This window comes from Centruroides sculpturatus, unplaced genomic scaffold, assembly GCF_000671375.1.
Source record: "Centruroides sculpturatus isolate CEXI.00-Female unplaced genomic scaffold, Cexi_2.0 scaffold1537, whole genome shotgun sequence".
Taxonomy (NCBI): domain Eukaryota; kingdom Metazoa; phylum Arthropoda; class Arachnida; order Scorpiones; family Buthidae; genus Centruroides; species Centruroides sculpturatus.
Window position 1 is genome coordinate 60,778 of NW_019385841.1, and position 26,875 is coordinate 87,652.

Here is a 26,875-nt window from a genome sequence, read left to right on the forward strand (position 1 = left end):
TATTTGGTTTCCCTTATATTCCATTACAAGGAATATCATTTTATGTAATATTATATAGAGAATGAAATGGCAAGAGTTATACCCTTGCTTATGCTCTCTGATAGCAACATATTCCCGAATTTTTTTTCTAATGTGACATCATCAGTTACTTAATTAAAAGCCAGCTTTGTTTTCATTTGCATTTAATTAACAAAGCTAGCTGAATAATTATGGAAGATAATCTATCACTATATTGTTTCATAATCATAATTACATCCATATTCCCCGGGGACCAAGAAGCCTCAGAATGTCGACGAAAAACTGAAATAAGATTAGGAAAATCGATGTTATCAAATTTTATTTCGACAAAAGATTTAAGACGGGAAGAAATGACCTTAGGGAAGGTAAATCAAACATAGATCTTTTTTAAAAGAGAAGCAATAGTCGAAGGTATCTGCAATGGAAAGATGAATGTGAATTTTTATTACGTTAAGTTCCAAAAAATCTGTTCAGTTGTTGCATTTATTATAAGTCGTTAATGATTAATTAGTGCTGTTGAATTTAGGTATTGAGAATTTACATATTTTTTAATAATGTTATGTGATTCATTGCCGTTCGGATGATGCTAGTCAATATTTTTATCAAAAGTGGTACGTTCACTAAGTTTAAAGTGCTCAATTTAATCTATTGTTTTTTTTTAATTCTTATTGAGTTGTTTAAANTATTTGGTTTATTAAATTTAGTTTTTTAAATTTTTTTTTAGGAACTTGCAAAGCAAATAGATGATTATACAGCTACTTATGAACCAGAAGATCAGTTAGAATGGTCATTGGTACTAGGTGAAATCAGATCATTTATTGAAGCAGATAATCTTGTAAATGTCATGGATGTGGATTCTTCTTCCATTGTATTGTCGCATCGTCTTAGTCCTTTGAATACACCTCCAATTGAAAAATTGCCATCCAATCATTTAACTCTTCAAGAAATTCTAATTGTAGGCAATTGTTGTGACCAGGTACAATTAAAATTTCTTAAAAAGTAACTATTCATATTACAATGAAAATTTATTTTAAAACAAAGTTGTGCCAAAATATCATTTTCAGTGAAACAAGAATTTTAATGCTAAAAATATATAGTTGTTTACCTATTTAATTTTAAATTTGCACTTACAAACATATTATTCAATTATTATTTTCTCTTTACAACTTTAACATTGAGTTTATTTTTTTTCTTACATATGTATAGATCATGAAGTATAATTTTTGTTAATTTTCTTTAATGTTTAAGATTAGTAATATTTCTACTATGGGTATCTGTTGATTAACATGGTTAATTAATCCCTCAATGTTATCACATATATCAAAATCGCATTAATCAAATATGGTATCTATGTTAAGAAAAGTGGCTGTTAAAGCTGCATTAATTAAAACTTATGCCATGTCTATAAAGGGATTGCCACAATTAATTTTGCATGTTAATCAAGTCCTGCATTAAGCAAGTACTTGTAAATTGATGTTAGAGGGTAAAAAAAAATGTTATAATAGAAATTTGAAAGTAGTTGTTTATTTATTTATTTTGCCCTGTGGGCACTAAGAGAATCTTTAAATAAAGCCATCTTGGATTTGGCCACATCCATAATGGGAAGGCAAGGCTTGATATAGCTGGGACTGACTACACTCAAAAAATTCCTGGGGTTTTTGACCCATTCAGATTCATTTTTGGATTCACAGAATGGTAGACTGACATCTTAATCACTTGGCCATCCAGCTATCCTAATTTTGTATTGAAAATTACAAATTTCATACAATTTTCATGTTTTTCATAATTCAGTTTTTAAGAATATAATTGTTTTCTTTAGAAAATTCTGCTTTTAAAGAATAAAGCAATATTTTTTTTATTAATTTAATTTTTAAAATTATTTAATATAAATCTTATCAATATGATTGTGTTAAATTAACTTACGTCTGTTTAAATACATAGCTAATCTAAAAAACTTTATGATAAATTTGTCCTTAGTCTATGAATTTTTAATTTAGTAAATATTAATAATTAATATAAGTGAAAAAATAAAATAATAATTAGTAAATATTTTGTGAATAAATACCCAAAAATTTATGTATTTATTCACAAGATAGTCATTGCTTATTTTTTTTTAAAAAGTTAATTGAAACATACAATTTATGTTTTTTAATGTTCNTTTTTAATTTAAAATATTTGTTATTTTTTGGAATATTAGATTTTTTTTATCATAATTCCATTTACTCCCCTTTTAAAATTAGGTTTTTTATAGTAATGTATATATTTTATTTTAGTTATGACAAGATTATTAGGTTTATTATTAATATTTTGAATGTTTTCATTCATTTTATTTAATGCAATAATTTTAATTTGTACTTAAGGAATTTGTTTTTTTTTAAATGTTTCATGAATTTTAACATTGAAACATTTGCACAAAAGTTGTACATTTTAAGAGTTAAATAATTATGTTTGAATTTATAAGAGAATTTATTTTATAGATTATGATTGCTCTTACTAAAAAATATTTGTAGTAAAAACTTGCGTATTTATTAAGATGCATTCCTAAATAATTAATAATTTTCATTCCAAATTTTAAAGTTTACCTGTCAAGTTTAAAGGTCATCTGACATGAATTTAATAATTTGGTTTCTTATAAAGCTCAATATTATCAAATTCTACACCAATAAAAACATTAGCATAAACATTACTTTTACATTCAAGATTAAACAACTTAGGATAGAGTAAAATCTGTTTATAATATTATTATTACAAATACTTAATAAAAGAACAGCAAAAATATGTGAAATACTATTTTAGATAAATGTAATAACATTAAGTAACAATTAATAATTTAATACATTGCTCAAAATAGAAGTATCTCATGACATTACATAAAATACTTGTTGAAATTTAAAAGGACTTTCCAATTCTTATTATTTTTTTAGAAGTTCAGCTGATGTATTATTATAAACAAATTTTCATGTCGTCATTTTAAAATACAGTAAGACCCTATGTTTCGTATGCTACAAACTTTAGAAAGAGAACCCCAAGAAGACACTACACAATTGTATGATGCCTCTCCTGCACCTGGAAGATTGCCTTTTGTAATGTTATACTTATGATTAATCAGTTTTAAAACTTGTTTGTGTAAATTTATATAAATTATTGTTTACAGCCAGAAAACGGTGAACAAAGACCTCTGAAGCGTGAAAATCCACACAAATATCTTCTGTATAAACCAACTTTCAGTCAATTATTTGTGTTTTTGGCATCAGGATTTAAAGAACTTCCGCCAAATGGTGTATTATTATTATATTTATCAGCTGATGGAAGTTTTTCTAATATTAAACATCCTGATGACAGTATGTATTTAATGTTTTTAAAGTCTAACAAATCTTATTGTCAGTTCAACTATAAAGAAATATTTTTTAAATTTCATTACTTTATTAGTTTGTATCATTATTACATTTATAAATATTAATCTCAACTTTTTTAGTGGGTTACGATTATGGAGGTGTCGCCACCAACAGTAAGCGTGAACCAGATCATGCAAATAAAAGAAATATTCAGTTGAAAGATATGCATTGGTAAGGATTTATTATTTTATTTTAAAAATTTTACAAAAAAGTACTTATTTCAAAATTTTTTCCCCTCCAGTTTATTCCCAGGCGATCTGTATCCTTATACCCGTAAACCTTTATTACTGATTGTCGACAGTGATAACAGTCATGCCTTCCAACACATACCTCGTTATTTTGGACAACCTGTGGTGGTACTGATGTCACCCGAAGATGTACCAGCTGCCTTCCGTGGTAATTGCTTCAGTACACTTCTTTAATGTATTTTTTTTTTTTAAATATTAAATGTATAATTTTTTTAAAAAAAACTTAAAAACANCAGCTGCCTTCCGTGGTAATTGCTTCAGTACACTTCTTTAATGTATTTTTTTTTTTTAAATATTAAATGTATAATTTTTTTAAAAAAAAACTTAAAAACACTTTTAGATCAACAGCACAATGGCAGTCTGTTTACTCTGTTTCTTCATAGTCCATTAACGGCATTATGTTTTATATGCAATATTGTGGATATTCCTATAACACTCTGGGAGAAAGGTCAAAGCCATATGGATCGATTTATGAGTGAAGCTAGTCGTTTACTCACTAGGTCTCGAAATATTGGTAAATTTTATTAAATTATTTGATTTTATCATTTAGAAAAAACTCAGTGATTATTACTTTAAAAATAAATATAACCCATCAGCAATTACATAATCATAATTTACTTTAAAATAATATAAATGTTAGAGTGCTTGCAACATTTTTTATCTGTTTAGAAAACTTTTTCAAAAGTAACTTTTAATATTTTTGAAGTTTAAGGCTCATGTTAAGATTAACTAATCCAATAATTATTCGATTAGTTAATTAATCTACAAATTACAAAATAGAAATTAATAAATGTTCTTAAATTTTTAGTCTTTGTTGTTGTTATTTATTTTTCAGTATAATTAGGAAGTTAAATCTCTAAATATCTATCTTATTTATAATTGTACCAATGAATATCATAATTTTTTCAATACATTGAATAATCTTATTTTTCTAAATCAGTTATAAATAAATGATATTTAAAACTAACACAGTGAAATAAAGACAGAATTGCTGATATTTTCATAGAAATTTAATAATGTAAAAGAAGTTTTTTTAACTAAAATCAAGGATTGATTGAAATTTATTACAGGTTTGTTTAAAAATATTATTGTGATGATATATTACCATTTTTTTAATCTGTACTAATATTATAAAGAGGTAATGTTTGTAAGTTTGGATGTAGCAGGTAATCTTCAAAACTACTCATCCGATTTCAAAAATTCTTTTGCCAATATTTAGAATGGAACTTCAGGGTGGACATAGGCTGTATATTATTCCGGTAAACATTCATATAAATTAAAAGATATCATCTAGGTTAAGGCTTTTATGTCCAACAGATGATGCTACAAGTATGGTGACCTAAGTTTGCTTTTCTGTGAGGATGAACTAAAGCAGATCATCTTCTATCTATCTATATAAATAAAAATGTAATTTTCATTTGTTCTTACCAATTTTTTTGAAATTTTGACACAACGTTGTATTCGAATACGCACATGTTTTTATATAATATACGTGTCGAAATTCCCCCCACTGGTGGGAGATTGTTAGGATTAAGGCTTACCATGAAGAAGTTGGCTTCTATTATACTATTTTAGATGTGGTTTTTTGCGTTTTTGATTGCATTTTAATAGGGTACATCAACAGAATATACACTAAAAAGGGATTTTTCAAAAAATTTCTTCCCATGGGGAAAGTGTTATACATTTATAATAGATACATTTTGAGCCACAACATCATGTGGCAGGATCTGCTAGTGTATTTTAAGATTACATTGAGAGTTAATATAAGAATAATAAGAATTAATTATATAGAAAACCAAGCCCGAATTATACTAATAATCAAATGATAGAACCAGATTAACTATCAGACTAGAACTTGGCAAATTAATTATTGGTTTGTTTGGAAAGTAATTTCATTTTTTCCGTGGCAAAAAAAAAACAATATTTTTATAATAAATAAATATTTTATTGAATTATTTATTGAACATTTTGGTCAAATATTTGGCCATCATTTCTGATAGTAGCATGATTCCACATTTATAAAAGTTTTGATGTTTGCTTACGAAAAAAACAGATCCAAGTAATTTTTGACATTTTCATTTCAAGTAAACGTCTAACAGTTTAAAAAATTTTATAAAGACCGGAACAAGTAATAATCTGAGAGTGCCTGATCTAGCAAATATGGTTGATGTGATAGCACATCCCATCTAAACTGTAACAGTTTCTGACGAGTTACCAAACTTGTGTGAAATTTGGCATTATCATCGTAAACCACTACACCTGTTTTGTTGATCAGTTCTGGATGCGTTTTCTGTTTGATGATATTACTCAGTTTGTATACTCGATGGCAGTACGCTTTCGAATTAATCGTTAAATTGTCTGGTAAAAGCTCAAAAAAAAATTTCCTTAAAATCTCACCAAAGAGAGCATTTCCTTACGAACATATGGAACTCATATATCAAGCTTTGAAATGAAACCAGTTTGTTTCAAGTAATCATAAACAGTTCAATTCAACAAATTTAATCTCTTAGTGATTTCACGTGTTGTTATTCGGCAGTTTGCTTCAATCAGTACCTTTGTTTTGTTTTTGTTGGCTTCAACTGGCTATCCAGAAGGTGGTGAATATTGAAGGATAGAACGAAATTTTGTAAACCAGTTTTGGCATTGTCTTTCTCTCAACGCATCTTCTCCATACATGTACCACAATTTTTTTCTTGCTTGAACAGCATTTTTGATTTTTTGGTAATAAAAAAATAAAATATGCTGAAAATGATGCTGTCGATTTTCCATATTTGATGGGACACCGAAGAAAAAAAAATTGTACAGAACCAAACAAAATTTTTTACAAATAAGCCTTTAAATGTCAGCTGTCAAAATATATAATGAAAATGTGGTTTAAAATGAAATTGGCTGGTAAAATACATGTAATTCCTCTAGTAATAAAAAATCGAAATTACTTTCCGAACAACCCAATATATAGATGATATGTGATTAATTATAATACAGATATCTGTATAATTAATTAGATAAGTTTTAATATAATAGGTAATCTGGCTCTATCATTTGATTATTAAAAATTAATAAAAAAACAAGTATAATAATAATAGAACAGTTTTACAATATTATTTATATACAGTAGAACTCCTATTATATGAGGTAATGTGGATTAGTGCTATCTCAGATAACAAAAATTTGAATAAATGGAGGACCACAAATGTTTGGGATTAAAAATTATGAATATAAGATTTATAATGTATTTTATTTTTAAATATCTTTTTATACACTAGGGATTTTAATTATACATAAGAACAACAATTTTTACATTATTTATTATACAGCTAATATGTAACATGCAATAGTTTTAAGAATAAAAAGATATATCATCTCAGTTACATTTTAATGTGAATATGGTTGTCTCATATTGAAGTTAAATGGAATATGTATTATTATTTAAACTTTTTTATGAATAACAAGATAGAGAACTTGCATGAATGTCATCTCATGTGACCAAATTGTCATCTCTCTGCCTCCTGCACCATATTTGTGCCATGCTGTTCGTGGATGTTTATATAGTTTGACTTTCATCTGAATGTTTATTGTATGTACAAGATGGAAAAACATACATTTTACTTTTCTATCTCTATTATACAGGGTGTTTATAATTAAAGTTCCACTTTGAAATGGCCATAAAATGAAAACTACTGGACAGAATGTTATCAAACTTGGTAATAGTGTACAGGATGTCATGGGATTTTATTTCCCGCAGAAAAAAAGTTCAAAAACTCACCACCAACGGGAAATGGCGCTGTCTGCAATATTGTTAAACGAAATAAGACATGAAGACATTGTTGGAAATGTTTATATAATCAGTTTTAAAATGCGTTACAGAGCATGTTCAATGTGGTGTCCACCATTTTTGATAAGCAAGTTACATCACATTACTGTGTTCTCAACAGTAGCTCTTAGCATATCAGGAGTAACCCCACAAACAGTTTTGTTTTAAAACCGATTAAAAACATTTTCAACGATGTCTTCATGTCTTATTTCATTTAACAATATTGCAGACAGCGCTGTTTCCCATTGGTGGTGAGTTTTTGAACGTTTTTTTCATGGTAAATAAAATCCATGATGTCCTGTACACTATTACCAAGTTTGATAACATTTTGTCCAGTAGTTTTCATTTTATGGCCATTTCAAAGTGGAACTTTAATTATAAGCACCCTGCATATAACAGAGGAAAAACTGAGAGCATTTTTGGACTAGAACCTTAAAACATCAAGAAATGCAAAAAAATTTCAAGGTTGTTTTTCTGTATGTATGAATGTGTGTGTGGAGTGGGCAGGATTTTTGTTCTGAAAATTTTGAAATTTTTCAGGGAGGTTTGTATATTAGAGGAATCAATGCTATTAAATTTTGGTAGTTAAAGATCAAGGAGATCATGGATCATGTCATGAGTAAGGTCAGACTTAATGAACATTTTACTCATTATTAACATTTAAATTTTTTATAAAATTCATCTCTGCCCTCAAAATTAAGCCTTTTGCCATTTTATAACAACTAAAAATATAAAAAGTTTCTATAACAAACTCTCATAAATACATTTGTGTGGCATTTTTATTTATGTTTAATAATATAAAATTTATTTTTTAATTAAGATTTCATAACAGCTGGGAATGTTACACAACTCAATGGAATTTTTTTTACTTGGTTATTTAACAACTCTTACTAGTCAAAATGCCAACTGATACAGAAGTAAAATTTTAATCTATAGTGGAGTTGATCTGTACAAAGATGACAAATTTATTCTTAGAGAATTGTGTGAAATCCATGATTTTAGGGATATTAAAATCCATTTTTAAGAAAATTAAATAACATCTGTCACAATAGGAAAAACATTGCACCATATATGGATCAAATGGTATTCTCTATCAACAAATGGATGAGAATTTTAACAGTCAATTGCTAAATGATAACATCTGATTGTGAAAGGAGAGGAAAACGACACCATTACATCAACGAAAATCATCGTCAAACTTGCACCTGCAAAAGCAACCTTCAGTTCTATACAACTGCTGATCACCTGACCACTTTCCCAGGCTAAATGCACAAAAGGATGAAACACCGACAGTTCCGGGCATTTGTCATAATGTTCCCATGAATTAACATTTGGTCTTAAGTGCTCCCATTAAAGTGGACATCCGCCCAAAAAGGGAAATACAAAATCCCCGGAGAAGACACTTGCCATTCTTTCAATGGTGAATCCTCGTCAAGTTCTTTGTTGATCGTTGACATCTTATCAACGATCAACAAAGAATTGAGATATTTTGTTAGAAAATTGTAAACTCTCTCTCTTCACGTCCGAGAAAGTAAAATAGCCACCTCATTGTTTAATCATATGCTATCCGAATTTACTCACCTAATTTGCAATATGTATATCTTAGATTTCTAGTTTTATTAAACTTTTATTTGTTGAGTTTAAAAACCGGTCTGTCTGTCTATTACTCGAAACCAGGACATCTTAATGACTTTTCCATCGTGCTCCCCACTTGATCGATTTAAAGCCATCCGGTGACCCTGTGAGTGAGTTCTACCAACTTGACAATCAGAGGACTCAGAACCTAGCTCGTATTCTCACAATTGTAGTTCACAGCCATAGATAATATATGGCAACGTCTTGTCTTAATAACCCAATTTTTAACCCTTAACCATACAAAAGCATACAAATTACTTAAAGCTCAATTTTGTAGCAAGTGGCTGGTTTGATCCAAAGAGTTCTTCAAAACATACCTTTCCTAACAATAGAAGTTTAAGTACCTTAAAATAAACTATAACACTTGGTCCATTGTATCATTGTACTGACTAAAAATGTATGTTTTATGATAGTTTTATTGACCATTGCATAGCTTCATTTCTAAAAGTTGTGTGGTAGTTTTTATTTATTTATTTTTTTTTTGTAATTGTTGAATTTGTTTTATTTTATTCTGTTTTAAAATTTGCTTACACTGTCTCTCTTCATTAGGTGAACCACTCAAAGTTTACACTTTCTCCCGTTTAAAGTTTGATTACTCAGTCATGTATCAGGTGAGGTTAAACTGGAGTGGAAACATCACAAACTCACATGCACAATACGTGTTGTGCATGTGAGTTTGTGATGTTTCGACCCTACGATATACATCACATGCAAGTTGTCTATAAGAAAAGTAGTGTATTTGTGTATGGGTTTGTCTCAGGTAATTGGGATCCTACTGTATATGTCCTAGCCATGTGCTGAAATTTGCTATTTCTTGAAATTTTGCAAAAATTATTAGTATAGCCTTCATCTACTTTTAAATTGACTTTAACAGAGATTACCCAAGAATAAAATAATCAGGAAATTAATTAATTAATTATTAAATTTATTAGTAACCAGAAAAATTTGTCACTAGACTGTTGTCGGGTTAATTAATCAATGATTTATTGTTTGTAATTAAATAAACTTGATTTATCTTTAATTATATATATATATTATATGAAAGCTGAGTATATTATTAATGCATATAATATGTCGTTGTTTTTCAGATATAAATTGCATCATCAAAATTAGACTGTGAAAGAAATTTTTTTATAAATGTTTAAGTCAAAGAACTGAAATGATGTAAATTGAATTTAAGAATTAATATATATTCTTCTTTTAGAAAGGGAATGAACTTTTATACAGTATCTATAATAATTTTCTTTCTTGTGAATCTAAATTAAGTCTTGAAATTGTAATCAATTTTACTACAAATTAACATTATGCATGATAACTTCATTTTAAACTATCAAGATTATTTACTTAATCGTCCAAATTATCATCTAGATTGACAATAAAAAATTTAATGTGTTGATTTTGTGTAATAAGTTGCCTTTTAAGTATCTTACCTTAACTTTTATATTAAGATTTCTCATATGTTATTGCAGTAAGAGTGTTAATTTGTTTTACTCAGTGAAAATTGGTACAGAATAATCATCTAGTTTTTATATTTGGTTACAATTTTTCAGGCATAATTAGCTAAATTAATATAGTTTAAAAATCTGTAACTTAATCCCTACTGGAATTGATAAAGAATTCATTGTAATTTCCATATTAGAAATGGTTCATTTTTAAGTTAACCATAAAAAAAATTAATTAAACTGTATTTAAAATAATCTTTATCATTTATAGATCCAGCTTATTTACAGTTTTATGGAGATGACTTCTTGCGCTTGTTAATTTTAAGATTTATATTTTGTCATATTGTCTTAAGGTTACATCGGCTCTTTAAGGTAAGTGCATGAGATTTAATTCTTAAAATAATTCAAATATATTAAAATTAAAGCTAAAATATATCGCAGGGTCATGGCTTTTCTCCTCGTTCACATCCTCCTTTGCCTGAGAGTGAGTTGCTCGATCATCCCAGTCTAAGACGAGCAGTGTTAGAATTAGCAGCAGCTCTAGACATGCGATCTTTCTTTGTTGAAACAGACGATGCCGACTGACAGGTGGTGATGTTTACCCTCGCTTGAGGCCTATTTGGTTTCCCTTATATTCCATTACAAGGAATATCATTTTATGTAATATTATATAGAGAATGAAATGGCAAGAGTTATACCCTTGCTTATGCTCTCTGATAGCAACATATTCCCGAATTTTTTTTCTAATGTGACATCATCAGTTACTTAATTAAAAGCCAGCTTTGTTTTCATTTGCATTTAATTAACAAAGCTAGCTGAATAATTATGGAAGATAATCTATCACTATATTGTTTCATAATCATAATTACATCCATATTCCCCGGGGACCAAGAAGCCTCAGAATGTCGACGAAAAACTGAAATAAGATTAGGAAAATCGATGTTATCAAATTTTATTTCGACAAAAGATTTAAGACGGGAAGAAATGACCTTAGGGAAGGTAAATCAAACATAGATCTTTTTTAAAAGAGAAGCAATAGTCGAAGGTATCTGCAATGGAAAGATGAATGTGAATTTTTATTACGTTAAGTTCCAAAAAATCTGTTCAGTTGTTGCATTTATTATAAGTCGTTAATGATTAATTAGTGCTGTTGAATTTAGGTATTGAGAATTTACATATTTTTTAATAATGTTATGTGATTCATTGCCGTTCGGATGATGCTAGTCAATATTTTTATCAAAAGTGGTACGTTCACTAAGTTTAAAGTGCTCAATTTAATCTATTGTTTTTTTTTAATTCTTATTGAGTTGTTTAAATATATATATTTTTTTTAATTTAAAATATTTGTTATTTTTTGGAATATTAGATTTTTTTTATCATAATTCCATTTACTCCCCTTTTAAAATTAGGTTTTTTATAGTAATGTATATATTTTATTTTAGTTATGACAAGATTATTAGGTTTATTATTAATATTTTGAATGTTTTCATTCATTTTATTTAATGCAATAATTTTAATTTGTACTTAAGGAATTTGTTTTTTTTTAAATGTTTCATGAATTTTAACATTGAAACATTTGCACAAAAGTTGTACATTTTAAGAGTTAAATAATTATGTTTGAATTTATAAGAGAATTTATTTTATAGATTATGATTGCTCTTACTAAAAAATATTTGTAGTAAAAACTTGCGTATTTATTAAGATGCATTCCTAAATAATTAATAATTTTCATTCCAAATTTTAAAGTTTACCTGTCAAGTTTAAAGGTCATCTGACATGAATTTAATAATTTGGTTTCTTATAAAGCTCAATATTATCAAATTCTACACCAATAAAAACATTAGCATAAACATTACTTTTACATTCAAGATTAAACAACTTAGGATAGAGTAAAATCTGTTTATAATATTATTATTACAAATACTTAATAAAAGAACAGCAAAAATATGTGAAATACTATTTTAGATAAATGTAATAACATTAAGTAACAATTAATAATTTAATACATTGCTCAAAATAGAAGTATCTCATGACATTACATAAAATACTTGTTGAAATTTAAAAGGACTTTCCAATTCTTATTATTTTTTTAGAAGTTCAGCTGATGTATTATTATAAACAAATTTTCATGTCGTCATTTTAAAATACAGTAAGACCCCGCTTAATGCGGAAATGCATTCCTAGATGACAAAGCACTAAACGAAACAGCATTAAACGACGTTATTTTAACATAGATTAAATAGGGATAAGGGAACACGTGACCAAAAATAAACAAATTTTACTTTAATTTTAAGTTATTTTTATATTAATTTGTATAATAATATATGTTAAATTATATTTTTGTGTGCATACGTTTTGTGTTAAGTTCATTTTTTGTGATGAAGGTCCTGACTTTATTGCAAAAACACAAGAATTTCAGAAAAGTCATTAAGTTTCATTTGTGACAAATTAAACTTCTTTCTTTCCTTAAGCAAATGTCGGTAGCAGAAGATCACATCCAAAATGCTTCATTTTGCTTCTGCACTCCTTTTAAAATCTGGATCATTCGCTACAATTTGATCAATGATTTCGGTTATTGTTACCAAACTCTTACTAAGGAAATCTGTAGAGAAATTTTTTAGTTCCATGTTTTCAGTTCTATACGAATTCCTTGTTCTGCCAGTTCTTGAAGGTTGTCATTGGTAAGACTCTCACCAGAAACCTCAATATCCTGTTTATCTCCATCTCCTAGTCCTGTTGTATCAATTAGGTTGACTTTGGTACAGCAACAGGCTCTTCTCGTTGACAATTCTTGGATACCTTCAGCCATAACTTCTTCCACACTTCATTCGTGCATTTATCAGTTAATTCTTGCCAAGCAAAATCGATATTTCTTATGGCATCCATGATGATATATTTTTTTCCAAAATTGCACCGAAGAAAGTACAACTTTTTGCCATGTTTTGCTTATTGGTTTGTGTTCACAAATAATCATATTATATACAAATCAATGAAATGCCACGAAAATTAAAATCAGCGTAAATTTTGACCTTTTTTTTTTAGGCTTCGAGCAGACTGTGTTATATCAAATCATCATTAAGTGGGATCTTACTGTATATCCTTCGGTGGTTACAAATTAATTTGTTACTTTATTTTTTTTAAAAAAAGTATTTGTAACGTGATATTTTATTAGGCTTTGATAAAAATTTTCAAATTTATCTATATTTTGCATGATATCAAAATGAAACACAGAAGAACTAAAGTTATGATTGAAAATAAATTGAATCAGTCTGATTATTTATAAATTAGTATTGACATTATTTAAATTGTAGCGGCATAAAGTTGCTTAAAATCTGATTATTCTAAATTGATTAAATTTCCAAAATTTATATTATAATAAAAATAAAACAATTATACTAGAAGGATGGATTGATACATAAGTTAAAAAGCCTGGCAGGTTGCTCTTGGCTGGTTATTTATTGATCCACCTTATATTTACTCAATATTTTAACACTGGTTACATATTTCAAATCAAAATGAGCTTTAAATAATAATCTCTCATCCAAAATTCACTGTCGTTAATTTTTTAATGTTTCAATCACTGAATTGCTCACTCTTGGATTTGAATATGCTCAGTGTAGTTTCTGTCTGGATATCAGTTTGTTCTCTCTCTTTATTTTTTTTTTTTTGCTCTCCACCTTATGGCTCCTTTTTTTTCATATCCATTATGGGTTGAACCTGGCCCACAGTGGGATCAGGGTGCCAAGGGACAGAGATTGACATATCCAGAATGGCCTGCCCGTGAAAATTTTTTAGGGGTTACTCACTCAGATTCAATCACAGATCCTCCAGAGCTACAGGCAGATGCCTTAACTGCCTCGGTTTTAATAATAATAGTGTCTTGATGGATTTAATTGTTAGAGACTCCTCTTAATCTAATTACCACAAAAGATTATTATATTGTTTAAATGTATAAGAACAATACAGATGTGTATGAAATCTATATAAAAATGTCTAAAATGAAACAAAATGACATAATATATATGTTTATAATTCTTAAAAAGATAAAGTAATAATCTCGTGAATTAAAAATTTATTTAAATTTAAAAAGTCAAGGAAAAAATACATTTTAATAAAATGTAAGTCAAGTTGCCATAACTTAAATTATCTAATTTGTCATTCTCTAGTTTTACTCCATCTTGAATCATACAAATCATAGATTTTTTGGAGATTCCAAATAAATAAATTTTCATGTCAGTACACCTTTAACACTTGAAAAATCTTGCTCTGTACTTTTTATTACCAAAAATTTTATCCAAAATAAGGAAAAAAAATGATATTTACATATAAGGAAGTGGTGCAACTACTTGAATATATCTGATTTCTAATTTGTAAAAGAAATAAGCAATAATCCAAAGCTTAATTTTTACATTAAGTTTTCCTGATTCAGGGATTTTTGAGCTTAAGTAATGATTCCATTTTGAGGTGCAAGAACTTAGAAAAATTCTGCATCACAAGAATATAATTAGTTTTGACTTGAAATCTACACCAAGATTATTTTAAAATTTCATCTCATATTCATTTTATTTTTTAATGGAGATTGTCCAAAATAATACATATATGGTAGGATCCAAAAGTTCAGGCACTTAGCACAGTTCCTTGCCTTGAATAGCTTAAAACACTGACACACAACCAACTTCAAGAGAATCCCCTTGAATGACGATACACATTTTCCAACACTTGTACAGCTTCTGGAAGCATTGCTGTAAGCCATCTTTTGCAATCACCTGTAATGCCTCCTGCAATGCTTCTCTTACCTTATTTGATGATTCAAAACAATCTCAGGCCATTTATGATGCCGTTTTAAATCATTGAATGAGATAAAAGTGGCATTGCAGGAGGCATTACAGGTGATTGCAAAAGTTAGCTATGTTTGTAATGCTTCCAGAAGCTGTACAAGTGCTGGAAAAAATGTATTGTCCCAAGGGGATTCTTTGGAAGATAGTTGTGCGTCAATGTTTTAAGTTATTCAAGGAAAGGAACTATATACCACATTCGCTAGCTTTTTGTATCCTACTATGTATATTCATGTAATACTATATAATATATATAGATGATAGCATTGTAAGCAATTTTAGGTCAGAATAAGTTATTTGCAAACCACAAAAAATAAAGTTTAAAACATGCAAGTTTTTTATATTATTGTTGTATACTGTACATTAAATATTGATCATAATATTTCAGTTACTCAACTAATATTCAGGGTCTTCCAAAATGTATACTACAATTTTAAATACACTGTAATTGTGTTAATTATTATCCAAGAAGTATGCAACATACACCCAGTTCAATAGAGTAATTGTCCAAATTTCATCTTCCATCTGCATTCAAATGTCTTATTTACTGTTACTATTACTATTACTAGGAAGCACCATAAACAAAACTGATGATTCTGCAAAAGAGAAGGCATTTCATGTTACGCAAAGTTGAAATCACTCATCATTGTGCAACGTGAATTTCACAGACAATTTCAAAGTAATCTATTAAGTAAGACAAACATTCTTTGGTGATATTGTCTGTTTCAGAACACAAAATTCCTTCTCTGTTGCAGAATCACCATTTTACTTTTCTAGCTGTTACATGTACAGTACATAACAAGGGAAAGTGAGGGTCAAATCTGATATGATTTCAATAGGTTTTTTTTCTTTGTCGAAAAGTCGAAAAATTTCATGTGTTGGCATCAGTTTTGTTTAATACCTCTGGATGGAGTAATGATGAAGAAACAAAATTTGGCGTGGTAACTTGTGTATAAATGGCCTTTATGCTATTAAATTTTGGTGGTTAAAGATCAAGAGGGTGTCGTGTCATAACTCAACACAGGTCGAACTTAATGAAGACGTTATTATTAGGATTTACAACTTTTTATGAAACTCGCCTCTACCCTAAAAAAGTAAGCCTTTTACCATTTTATAATAATTAAAAATATAAAAGCTTTTTATAACAAAATCTCATAACAGACGGTGCCACACACAATTTTATGTATTACATTTAAAAACATGCTGTAAAAGTTTTTTTAACAGCCTGTAAGATATGCAACTCATTAATGGATTTTTTGTTCATGGTGCTTCCTAGAGATAGTCATTCAAATGTCTTGTCATCTACTATGGGAGATGAAGCTTCGACAGTTACAGTAAATCAAATTGATAGAGTATCTCATGTAATAATTACAGTAGTATTGGTAGCATTCATTTTGGAAAACCATTCTCAGTGCTAAAAAATTATAAAACTTAGAATAAACAAAGTGGAAGACAGACACAACAATAGTTTATTTTCACAAATAATTTTGCTGGTAACAAAATCAAATTATCATAGCTGAAAATATACAAAAGTTCAGTTTTAAGTATAGAAATCTCTAAACTGCTTTTTGTAAGTATTACATTCCCAAACATTAAGGATCCATCTATAATTATTATATTGTGAAAAAGATTCCATACTTCAAAATTCCTACAGAACTGCCACACATGTCATTTTGGGCAATTTTCCTTCTTTATATCTCCTTAACATTTTTCATCTATTGCTTAAGGTAATTTAATTACCGGCGATCATTATTCGGACGAGCAATAACTTTAAAAGAACATTCCGATTATACATTTCACGTACGTACACGATGTGCCAACCATTTTATTATTAAATTATTGGCGATTAGTCGAGTAGTCGCACCACTTCGACAATTCGGAAGAAACTTTAAGTGCCCAAGAATCGATCGCCAAACCAAATTTTATTCCACGCAAAATCACGCCAGTGTCCATTTCGATCTTTTTCTCGCACGTTACCTTAATTGCAATAACACAAATCAAAATTTCATTTCACCATTGGTATCTAGAATCCTTTAAATGAATGAATGCATATTGTGCACACATTTTTAAATTAACTTCCTTTATAAAAAAAAAAGGAAAAAATGTTTAGCATAGTTAATAATTTACATTGTGTTTTGCTACATTTCTTGCATGAATATCAAAAAAGAAAAAAAAAATGTAGTAGTGTTTTAAAAAAACTCTTTCACTTGGTGTTTTGTATTTAATACATTATAAATTCTTGGTGTGATTAAAACTCATTGCTGTCAGATAATCGGAACAAATTCGAAGATTTTACTCCGAAAAATATCTATGTAATAAGCACCGATTTCCCCAAAAGCTGTTAATAATAATCGTTGGCAGCTATGCCGAATCACTTCTAAGTGCACTTGCTTTCGTTTTCTTCTCAGTTTTTATGTAAGGCTTTGCTCTTATAAACAAACTGTAAGCTTATACTGAATCTCTTTGTGCTACAAATCAAAAAACAAAAAAAATGTAATTATGTCATTTTCTTGGACATGCAATTTTGAAAGAATAAAATTATGTTTGATTTTTCCAATGAGTTTTGTAGTTAAATTTTAAGTATGGGGTGTGATGGGGAAATCTTTGTTCCAAAGAACTTTTTACTTTTTAAACATGGGGGGAACCTGTTCAAAACAGAAACCTGCCAAACTGGAAAAAATATTTAGTATCATTCAATTTCAATTAACACAGGTTTTATTGTTCTTTAAAATCTCATTTAAAAATCATGATCGAGTGGCTAAAACTGCCAAACACTGGTATCACTAATGTCATGAATAGGTTCTCGAAAATTGCAACATTGAACAAAAAACAAAATGGTTCTCATTTATACAATTAGCCCATGGCTAACTTGTAGAAATCAGTTTTACTGTGCATAAAGAAAATTCAACAATGGTAATTATAAATGTGCTTGGATCTTTTCTCAATGACGTTCTCATGAACTTGGCCAGCCACGTGGTGTTTTCCCATCAAAATTCTCTCCTGGAGGCACCCCCTTGGCAGATTAGTCCAAATCATTAAAAACCAAATGCAATTGATCAAAAATACACAATGGTTATGTAATAAAAAAATTTTGAACAAAGGTGCGAGATCTGGAATTTTTGAAGGATATTTTGTCTAATTTTCACGAGATTTTAACTTAACATTGCCCCTCTTGTCAACAACTGCTAAAAAATACCCTCTCATTAAAAAGATAACATTGGTTAAGCTATTTGCATGTCTTCAATTTTATATTTTTATAATTCTGTAATTTTGTTATTCATTAAATTTTTGATTTTCCTTGTTAATGGTGTCTATTACTCGTATATTCCATACACCTTACCAACGACCCATCTCACCCTCTTCCGCTCGACATGACAACTGATCCCAATACGGCAGAATCGGAAACCCGAAACGTGCCATTCATTGACCCAGTGAGCAGTTTTTACAAAACTGTTACTGGTAAAGGGGTAAGAGCTAAGGGCAGATAATTCTTTGCAAGTTTTGAAAATAATATGACTTAAGAAAAACTTACATTTTATAGTAGTAATAATTTTGAATCTTCAAAAACAGAAAAGTATGTAATTAAATTTTATCATTTGTAAACAATCATTGCAGATCCTGTGGTAAAATGTTCAGTAATTCACATGTAAATCAATGAACGTTTCACTGTAATTTATCTTGTACTACACATAAATATTTATTTATAATTTATTTTATTATTATATACTTCTTACAGGATATCTCCTTTAGTAGGAGGGATAATACATTTAAAAAGTTTGAGGAAATTCCAAAACCTAATTCAGATCTAATAGCATACATCGGTATCAATCTCTCGAGACCAAACAGGATCTCATCAAAGCAAAAAGGTCCCCATAAAGGTAAGCCGTATGATCAACTCGACACAAATAGGCATGCATCTATTTCTCACCTTGCATACAATGTCAATTGCTATGTTTACCCCGGAGAGAGCTTTACCCTTGACAAAGGAAACATAATTAGCAAAGAAACACAATACCATTAAATGCATGCCCAAGTATACTACTTCATTTAATAGGCTTTTCATTGACAGTAGAGAGATTAGCAAGATTAGCATATCTGTTTTTCTTAGCTGTCCTCCCCATCTGAAAATTGTAGTCTTGGATTTATGGAAATTAAATTAATCCTTAGACCCAAAGACGACTAATATTGTCATATTATATATGGCTTTCTCCGAAAGTAGACACAGTATTTTTGTCGAAAACACCGATCATCTGCAAACTGAAGTAGTTGAATGTCGAAGCCACCTATGATAATGACTGTCTCTTAAGTCTACACTGTCATTTACATAGACAAACAGCAAAAGGCTAAGGGCATTTCTCCTTTGTGATGGGTATGCCTAAAAATAATTACACATTATCTCTAAAACAGACCATATTTCATAAAAATAAAAAGTTCATCTCTGTTGAAAATTTAAACATACCGATGGCAACATTTTCTATCAAGAAACCTGACCCCCCATGCATCACACTTTCCTTCAACAGATATATGACTAGCACGACTCAACACCTTTCAGGTAAATTTTTTAATCAAATAAACAATTTCCAGTTTGCATATAGTTAACTGTGGTCTCCTGCCCCTCAGCTTTCTCTAATAGAAATGGGGCAATTAATCAAAATAGAAAAATCACATCACAATTTCCGATTCTTCCACATTTTATAAATTAATTTTTGTTTCGGTTGATTGTTAAATTAATATCTTAAGTTTCCAATAATTTAATTAGGAATTTTTTAAATTAAATTAATTAAATTATTGGAAACTTTCACATCAACAAAGCAGAATAGTTTGATCAAATCAAGGTCAGTGGTTGGCAAAAATATTTAAGTGCCAGCAAAACAGTTATAAAATTTAATTTTGTTTACATTTTATTGAAAAATATATAAAATTACCTTCCCTTCCCAACGAATGGTGAGGAGTTGCCAGGTATATATAAAGAATGGTAATTAGAGTGGCATAAAGCATCTACCTTTCGTACTCCCATTTAATCTTTCCTTCCTAATTTTGCCAAAGTTGAAAACAAGAAAGGAGGAAAAATTTCAGAGATAGAAAGACTGATGAAGAAACATTAAATCTAGACATCCAGAAGAACAAACTGATACCGGTTGACTATTGTGACAGCCCAAAATGAAAAGAATCAACTGTACATTTTGGCACTTTATAATAACTACAACCAAGAAGTGTAGTGCAACTTAAAATCTTTGCATGATAGAGTACTTCTCAAAATCTTTTCTCTGAATTTTTTACTTATAATCAATCAATAAATTTGCAAAGATTAGTGTAATAAGGAAAATGGAAAGTAATCCCATTCCTGTATAATAAAAGCAGGAACCACTTACGGTAGATCCTAATTTTACAATCCTTTTAATCGTACGACAAAATAATTCAAATGATATTAGATAATAATTTAGTATTGCTATTTCTAAGAGCTTACTACATTTTAAATCCTACAAAGGTTCTAGTAAGCATTATTATTTTGTTCGCATAATGTATTGTTAATGCGAAAAATAAAATTACATAGAAATGTGCAAAAATGACTCGCTACCTCTACCCATGTAGGAAAACACATTTTACAACGAATTGCATGGCTCTGTGTGAATCTTGCAACACTAAGACACACCGAAAAAATAAAAAGTGCAATGCATTAGGAACTACAGACTTGTAATGATGACCACTCAAACTTTGTCCATAAAGTACTTGTTGCTTGTATAATTTTCATGTTTGCATATAAATTTAGTATGTTTGTGTAACATCTTTCACTTGATCACACTTGTTTGTTGGTACCCAATTTATATTAGTTTGGACCGGGTCACGGATTTCTTTCCGCTCAGAGCACCGAGGTCTAATAACTTATACGTAATTAGTTTGTATACTCTGTATACTAATCCTATAGTGGGCTTGTAACATTTAAGGAAAAACAGAACACACACACATGCTGTACACGTATTTAAAGATAAATAAGTGGAGTGTTAGTCCCTAGATATCTAATGAAACCTGTTATCTTTTCCTCGGTGGATTTAACCAAATCAAAAGAAATGCAACATTGGACAATCCACCAATAATTGAACCGGCAATTTGGAATAAGTTAATTTTGGTAATGAAAGTCTGACTAAACATCTTGTGGGTATATACCATAAAATTGCCTTTTGGGAGGACAGCCCCCGTTTAGGAATTTAGATGTGGATAAGTAATCGTCACGTAGTATATGGGTGTTCAATAAATAACCAGCCAATGAGCACAGCTGTGAGCAGAAAATTTGCATGCAAATGCACAGTGCACCAAAGTGACACCCATATAGAGTAAACATCCATGGCCTCAGTCATTTGTTCAAGTGATTTTTGTTGGACAATGAAAGCCTTCAAAGTTGAATAATATGGAGTAATCAGGCTCCTTGTTTCGGAAGGTTGCAGACCCACTGCAATTCATCACTGAATGCATCAGGTGTATGGTCCATACACCGTAAGACTTGTGGGCCAAAAAATTTTGGGAAGGACAACCAACAACTGGGATATATGCAGAATGTGCAAATGGTGGAAGACTTGGTGCTAGTGAACATATGGATAAAGGTCCATGACATTGCAGCTGCAGTAGACCTGAGTGTTGGTACTGTGCACAAAACGTTGCATTTCAGGAAGGTGTGCACATAGTAGGTGCCACATTCACCCACTTAAGAACAGACCCACAACTGGATGAGCATCTGACACATTTTGCTACACATGATAATGGTTTTCATCATCACATTGTGATGGGAGATGAGAGTGTTTCCATTGTGTGCCAGCATGCAGTGGAAACACCCACTTCCACCCAAAAAGAGCAATTGTGTGCAACCATTGGCAGGAAGGTGATGCTCACCCTGTTTTTTGATCATCAGGTACCTCTGCTTGTTCAGTTTATGCAGCATGACATCATCATCAATGCAACATCCTACTGCAACACCTTGCATGCATTACGCGCACAACTTCAAGGAAAACTCAAGATGTCAAGGCTTGTCCTCACACAGCTAACATGACAAAAAACCTGCTACAGCAGTTTTGTTGGGAGGTACGTGAGCACCCTCCCTATGATCATGACCTGTCACCCTGCAGCTTGCATGTTTTTGAGAAACTCAAAGGGGCACTTAAAGGCAGATTATTTTCCTCATACACTGAAGTGCAAGATGCTGTCCAACATTGGCTCCACCAACGTCCTGCTACATTCTTCAAACAGGGCATAACTAGGCTGGTGTCACAATGGGATAAGTGCCTTAACAATCAGGGCAATTATCGGTGAAATAAATAGTTTCTATTTCATGCTGTTGCATTTGCCTTTTTACTACTGAGTATCCCTTATGGATTGACATCTTCATTTTCCACAGGCTTTGCATACTTGCAATGAAATGCCAAAATATTAGTAGTGATGTAAATTTGCAGCTCTGTCGGGTGAGATGTCATCGTTGCTGTTGTCAAACTTTTCAAAAAGGTTACTCGCCTTACAAGGATTGTTTGGATTTGAGAAATGTCTTTTATGCTTTGATGCATAAATATGGTAACCATTAGTCATTGTCTCAATGCACTGTTCACAGTATCCATCCTCCTTTAGTCATGTTGGAATAAATAAATCAAAAATAATAATGCATTACATCATCTACAGGGAGAGTCAAAAGTAGGTATTAAGTTCTTTTTATTTTTTAGGTACTGAAAAACAATGGCAGAGAATCCAAGTGAACAAAAAAAAATGGATTCTGAAACATTATTGAAAGATTGAAAATACCATAAAAATATTTTATGTTTATGTAAATAATTTATTTATTCCACAGTTTCATAAACACTGATAGGTATATTCTGACTAGATACTATAGATATATCCTGTTTACAAACATGCAATAATGATGAAAAAGTGACTAATATAATGGGATCATAGGTGAATGGAATAGGGTATAGAAAAAGTGTGTTCATCACAGGACTAAGAAGCTCTCTACATTTTATGTTGTCACTACTTTTCCAATGTGGATGCCTAGTTAAGGATTTAGTAATTGGTTAAAAATGAATGCATATATTTTATTAAATTTACATCACACACAAAATAAGAAAATTTTTACTTACTTCCATAACAATGTATTCTGTCTTCGTACATACAGGATTATTGTAGAAGATAAATTAAAGAGACCAAAGCCTTCCGATTTTTGGATAACTTCCTTTATTTTTGAATATTACTAATAAATTCTCGTACATCGAAGAAACAATTAAAATAAAACCGTGCAATTTTGCCTCGCTGCTTCAAGATCCAAATGTTACGTGTATAGTAAAAATGGAAAGTCTTAAATATGAATAAGATTATAGTCTGCTCTATATTTTGTTGTATCCAGTTCATTCTCTGTTGAAATATTTTTCAGTTTTTGGAAATCTTTCGGGTATATAGTCCGAATCGTTGCGTATGCGATCCTGTATGGCACACTTTACTTGTTCTCTGTAAGCATTGTGTAAAGACGTGTCTTGCACGGCATCCCGACGCAATTCCTCCATACTGGTAATGGGCTGTACGTTAACTGATCTAACCGCTCTCTGTATGGCTTCGGGCAAGATGGTCTGAATTGCTCCAATTGTATTATTTGGCATCATCTATAACAAAAGTAAATATTTAAATTTAGTGTAATTTATAATGTACGTTGAAACATGTTTACACTTACTCGTCTTCGTTTCGAAGGCATTCCGTTCAAATAGGCATCGCTAAATGGAGGCTGAGGAGCCTGCCGACGTTGTCGCCTAATGTCACGAGTGATGATTGGAACCCATTCCTGACAGACAAAAAAAGTAAATGAATTGTGTCATAACTCAAAATAAATTCTAGTCACATTTTACCTTTGGTACAGATGCATGCCAAGGTTCAGAACCTATTGTAACTTCACCCAATTCGTCATCTGATAACGAGCCGTATAAACCCGTTGCAGATGTTGCACCCTCAAAGTTGTTTTGATTTATTTCTTGTATGCTCTCTGCTTCCATTAACTACAGAATATTTGAGAAAAAAATTTATTGCTACTTCATATTCCAAAATTTATGAAAAAATAAATAAATAAATACTAAACCTCTGGTGAACTTTCTTTAGTGGCCATTTCTACACTTCCAGATGCCACATCACTCTGAGCAACTTCATTGGATGTAGTATCGTCTTCCATCATCTCCAAACCGGAATTATATGCATTACTTTCTGAATTTGCTGCAAGAAGTGGTGTTGCCTCATCACTTGTTTCTTTCGACACATTCACTACATAATGTTCTACTTGTTCTGCCGTTATGCTAATGTTGGCCAACATTGTATGAAACTCTGAGGCACCTAACGTAGTCAACCAGTTCAGAACTGGACGTAGATGATTGGCGTATTGTCTCTATAAATAGTTATAGTTTAATACAATGACATACGACTATTTTCGTTAAGAAAAAGTACTCACAACTCTGCCTTCAAAAATACGTTGTAGAGATGTTATGCCATCTACCGAACAATGTATGGTAAGAATGATGAACTCGGATATTATGGTACGACACATGGTATAAAGGTACACGGCAAAACTGGACCCTTCTGTAAAATAATTTTCTAGTGTCTAACTTAAAGTCTTTTGTATGAGGACAGACAATCAGAAACTTACCAGGTGGATGCAAAACAAAAGTGATCAATTGGCGCAAATTTTGCCTCAAGAAAGTGTTAATTGTTGCCACAAAATCAATGTCGGGTTTCACGTTAGCATCTCTCTAAAATGACAATTAGCAACAAATTATTTAATATTAGAATTATTTACAATAAAAATTAACTTACAGCTGATCCCTGAATTAGTTCTTGTAACTGACTGATCACACTGTCAATTGCTGAATTGATGTTTTCATTTGTTTCTTCCTGACCATTTAATAACCTTTGCCGAATAAAATCTTGTAAGCCAACTCTGACATGTTCCAATGGCTCGGGACGACCAACAAATATTTCAATGAGATCGTGTTCTGTTAGTGAATTGACCACTCTAGCAAATAAATCCCAGATAATATCTACAGAATATTAAAATTTATTACATAAACTTGTTATAAAAATTTAAATAATGCTTGTATTTTTGCCATCTTACTCTGACTAGATGCTGCACTACCATCTAATGAAAGAGAGGATAGCTGTCCAATAGTCATCCTGTTTGGTCGAGGACCAGCTGCACCAGCTACCATCTAGAAAATTAGACGAATGAAAATTGCAGATGTATCCAACAAACAGTATTTATCAAATAAACAAATCCCTAAAATTTACTTGTAACAGTGACGTAAAAGTCTCATCAGTGGAAGCCTGGTGACGTCCCATGTTTCGAAGTTCTGATTCAAACATTTGGACATTAGAATGCCTCTCTTGCTCAGATTCACGCTATAAAAAGAAAGAATTAGGGGACAATGCAATTTAAAATCACTAAGCTCTTCACGTACAAAAAAAACGAACGTACCGGAACCATTCGTGTTCTTACGGGTCTGAATCTTCTAGATCTGGGAACGGATGGCAATGCCCAACAAGAGTTGCAAGGAAGACACGGATCGAATAGAGAAAAGCCGCCACCCATATTAGAAAGAGGCATGGAAAGTGATGCGAAGTTTCTGACAGAATTGATACCACTGTCTTGGGATATACGAGGACCTGTGGTTCCAGAAGGTGTAGTGTTAGTTGTGGCACCTCTATGCGACTGTGGTTGACTGCTTTCAGTTGTAGCTGTAAAAATAAAATAAAAATATTAGTTTATATCTATTATATGAAAATTACATGCGACACTTACAGGTTGTGCTTGTTGTAGAACTTGACGCGGTTGTCAAGCCAACATGTTCGGCCTGACTAACAACAGTGGCAGATATACTGTCAATGGTAATAGAATTTGGTCCAACTTCCATAAACATCAATGGACTCTGACTACCAAATAATGAAGATGCATTGGAAAACATTGATGGTCCAGAAAAGGAATTTGTAGTGGTGGAACTAGAAGTTGAACTTGTATTAGCAGTTGTGGTAGTGTTTGTAGCAGTAGCAGCAGCAGCAGAAGCTTCTGTTGTGGCTGAAGCAGGCTAGAAAAAATACTCTACTTAAAATAAAAAATTTCAAAATTTTTGTAACTATTTAATAAAATTTGTTCTCTTATATTAGTTACTTCTTTCAATAATTGCAAATTGTGGCAAAGCAATTTTAAGAAATTACTACCTCCCATTCTGCATATTTTTCTCCATTTCTGAAGCATATAATTTCCATGTAAGAATTCTTGAATGAGAAATAAAATCTAACTTGTTTTAAAGTTTAATTTCATCCAATTTTTGCTAAATAATATGTAAATGATGTACAGTACAATAGCCATTAAAAAGAAGATACATTTCAAAAAGTTTTACTGACAAAATAAATAAAATTAATGGGTTTTCACTCTAAAATAACTCAAATTTTTCTCAACATTTTAACACATTTCAAAATCATATCT

At 30.4% G+C, this 26,875-nt stretch overlaps 2 protein-coding genes across 2 annotated transcripts; one reads left to right on the plus strand and one right to left on the minus strand.

Moving 5' to 3' along the window:
- The first annotated feature begins 209 nt into the window (after nucleotides 1-209).
- LOC111642437 (protein SCAI-like) lies at nucleotides 210-11,137 on the plus strand. Its single transcript, XM_023388791.1, has 8 exons — nucleotides 210-383; nucleotides 743-994; nucleotides 3,173-3,359; nucleotides 3,494-3,584; nucleotides 3,655-3,809; nucleotides 4,002-4,175; nucleotides 10,824-10,924; nucleotides 10,994-11,137. Exons 1-8 carry the CDS (start codon nucleotides 210-212, stop codon nucleotides 11,135-11,137), a joined length of 1,278 nt encoding a protein of 425 aa, XP_023244559.1.
- Nucleotides 11,138-23,535: 12,398 nt separating this feature from the next.
- On the minus strand, nucleotides 23,536-26,520 carry LOC111642432 (large proline-rich protein BAG6-like). The gene is made up of 11 exons (XM_023388784.1): nucleotides 26,192-26,520; nucleotides 25,868-26,127; nucleotides 25,681-25,791; nucleotides 25,508-25,601; nucleotides 25,210-25,433; nucleotides 25,043-25,145; nucleotides 24,848-24,975; nucleotides 24,485-24,784; nucleotides 24,258-24,404; nucleotides 24,086-24,193; nucleotides 23,536-24,017 (listed from the first exon to the last, which is right to left on the minus strand). The coding sequence occupies exons 1-11, from the start codon at nucleotides 26,352-26,354 to the stop codon at nucleotides 23,766-23,768; spliced, it is 1,890 nt and encodes a 629-aa protein (XP_023244552.1). The 5' UTR covers nucleotides 26,355-26,520; the 3' UTR covers nucleotides 23,536-23,765.
- Nucleotides 26,521-26,875: the final 355 nt, after the last annotated feature.